We start from the raw sequence: 2,222 nt of genomic DNA, 5'->3' as shown, positions 1-2,222 counted from the left end.
GTGGTTACAGCCTACATCATTCTCCGTAATTCGCACATAACAGCACAGCTAATGAAAATGTACATGGCTTTAACATAATTATTGCTAACAATTGTTCATTTATATCATGTGCATGGGGCCGTGCGTCTGTTTCAGTGTGTTTAGAGTGTATGTGTACATGTACCTGGAAGAGAAAGATGTGAGAAAGTATGTTGTGTATGCATGTATTATATACATGTGTGTGTATGCACGCGTGTGTATGTATGTATGTATGTGTGTGTGTGTGTGTGTGTGTGTGTGTGTGTGTGTGTGTGTGTGTGTGTTTGTGCAAAAACCAAAGAAATGGCTAGGGTCTGGACAGTAAAGATTATACTTATGTTATCTTATCTAAGAGTAGCCATGTCACATACACATGTGGCAAGTGGTATTCATAGACGTGGACACTGGAAGGTGTAAGTGCTGTTCTCATCTTCCTGCTCTATCTGTAGTAAGCATTCCAACAATGCCTGTTTAAGCTTTTCCAGTTTCAAAGGGTTACTGAAAAAGAGAAAGGAAGTGAATGATTATAAATATGTCTCTGGTGTAGCAAATGTACAGCAGAGCTGCAAACAAAGTTCAAGCATGTATGTAAACACTCACACAACATTAACACGTTCATAAATGTGTGAGGACTTGATGATATTGTCTAAAGAGGAGTCATATTATCCTAGTATTAGCCGACTGGTATGTTCCTCAATGATTTGGAAGAAAACGACATTAACCACAGCAAACAAACACATCCAAATCAAACAAAAGATAACCTGTCTCCTTCCGAGTTACAACTGCCCCGCCCCCCCCCTTTTAATGCAGGAAATGAGCTCGCCATTCTGACATAAGAAAGGACACAACTTTCCTGACCTGTATATCGCTCACAAAATAAGCAACTACACCATCCAGCCAGTATACCCACTCCCCTAAATTATATAGATAGACATTCTAATATGAGCTGCTATCATTCAGATATTCCCATTTGGAAAAGATGTTTGGTCTGGTCCATGATCGACAGGCAACCTTAAAAATGCATTTTATACTCTGGCCAACCCGCTCTGATGTAAAATATGCCGATACGGGTGTAAACATTCATTATTTAAAAGAAAAAAAAAAGAACAACAAAAAACTTTGATCCTCTTTAACTGAGTTAAATTAACTCTTGCATTACCTTGTTACAATACATCAAAGTACGTTTGACAAGCATGTCTTCAGAAGATAAAACATGACACAACTTGAGTTAAAACAACTTAGTGAATATTGAAGAAGCTTCGGCACATTCCAACATTGCATTGAATTTTTAAAAAGTGAACCGGAGCAAGTGAAAATTAGCAAGATTGACTACTGACGGGAAAGGAAGTCATCTTCCATGGCGTCGGTAGCTTAGTGGTTAGGCTCTAAGACTCGCATCTTAAGGTCGTGGGTTCGAATCCTGTCGGAGGCCCGATGTTGTGTCCATTGGAAAGGCACTTAACACCAATTTTCCTCACTTCACCCAGGTGGCAATGGGTACCCGGCTGTAGACATTGAATCTTGTCAGTTTGTGAGTGTTTGAGAGCGTGAAATCCTCAACCTGCTCTGTATGCTACCTGGGAAGCATATAATGTTTCTGAGCTGTGTTCTAGCCTCTGCTTGGGTAATGACTGTTATAAAGCGCGTAGAGCATGCTGTAGAGCGTGAATATGCGCTAAGTAAATGCATTATTGTTATCAACTCACAAATATGAGGTCTGTTGAACACCAGTGTTGTTACCACCAATACCAGAGGGCATAGCTGAAAGAAAGATAGAAAGAAACAAACCACACATGAGGTTGGTTGAACGCGCTGAAACAATGCAGCAATGGGATCATTCCCAACAGCCAGTCTGTAGCTTACTTTCATTTAATAAATAATCTCGAATGATGCTCCAGCTTAGTCTTACTTAGTGTAAAAAACAGCTTACGCAAGAGAATGTTGATTTTTGTGATTATAGAAGCTGGGACTCTGTCCTTTTGCCAATAGAATGAAGGGTTAACGATAAGGACACAGTAGTAGCCACATTGAAATATATTATAGGTATACATATACATGTACATCGAATAAGCAAGCAAAATAAAAGCTTCTCCATAATAGTATTATGATGGATAAACGGATAGCTGTCTGTCTGTCTGTCTGTCTGTCTGTCTGTCTGTCTGTCTGTCTGTCTGTCTGTCTGTCTGTCTGTCTGTCTGTCTGTC

General features: G+C 39.7%; 1 protein-coding gene across 1 annotated transcript in view; it reads right to left on the bottom strand.

Moving 5' to 3' along the window:
* Nucleotides 1–239: 239 nt before the first annotated feature.
* LOC101854810 overlaps nucleotides 240–2,222 on the bottom strand; it is a 3,376-nt gene continuing 1,393 nt past the window's right edge. Inside the window, exons 2-3 of the mRNA XM_013085022.2 lie at nucleotides 1,725–1,779; nucleotides 240–516 (exon numbers count right to left, since the gene is read on the bottom strand). Coding sequence (XP_012940476.2) covers nucleotides 408–516; nucleotides 1,725–1,779 — 164 coding nt within the window. The 3' untranslated portion in view covers nucleotides 240–407. The remainder of the gene's footprint in view (nucleotides 517–1,724; nucleotides 1,780–2,222) is intronic.

The sequence above is a fragment of the Aplysia californica genome, unplaced genomic scaffold (genome assembly GCF_000002075.1).
Source record: "Aplysia californica isolate F4 #8 unplaced genomic scaffold, AplCal3.0 scaffold00335, whole genome shotgun sequence".
Lineage (NCBI taxonomy): Eukaryota > Metazoa > Mollusca > Gastropoda > Aplysiida > Aplysiidae > Aplysia > Aplysia californica.
This window is presented reverse-complemented; position numbering and strand designations above follow the sequence as displayed.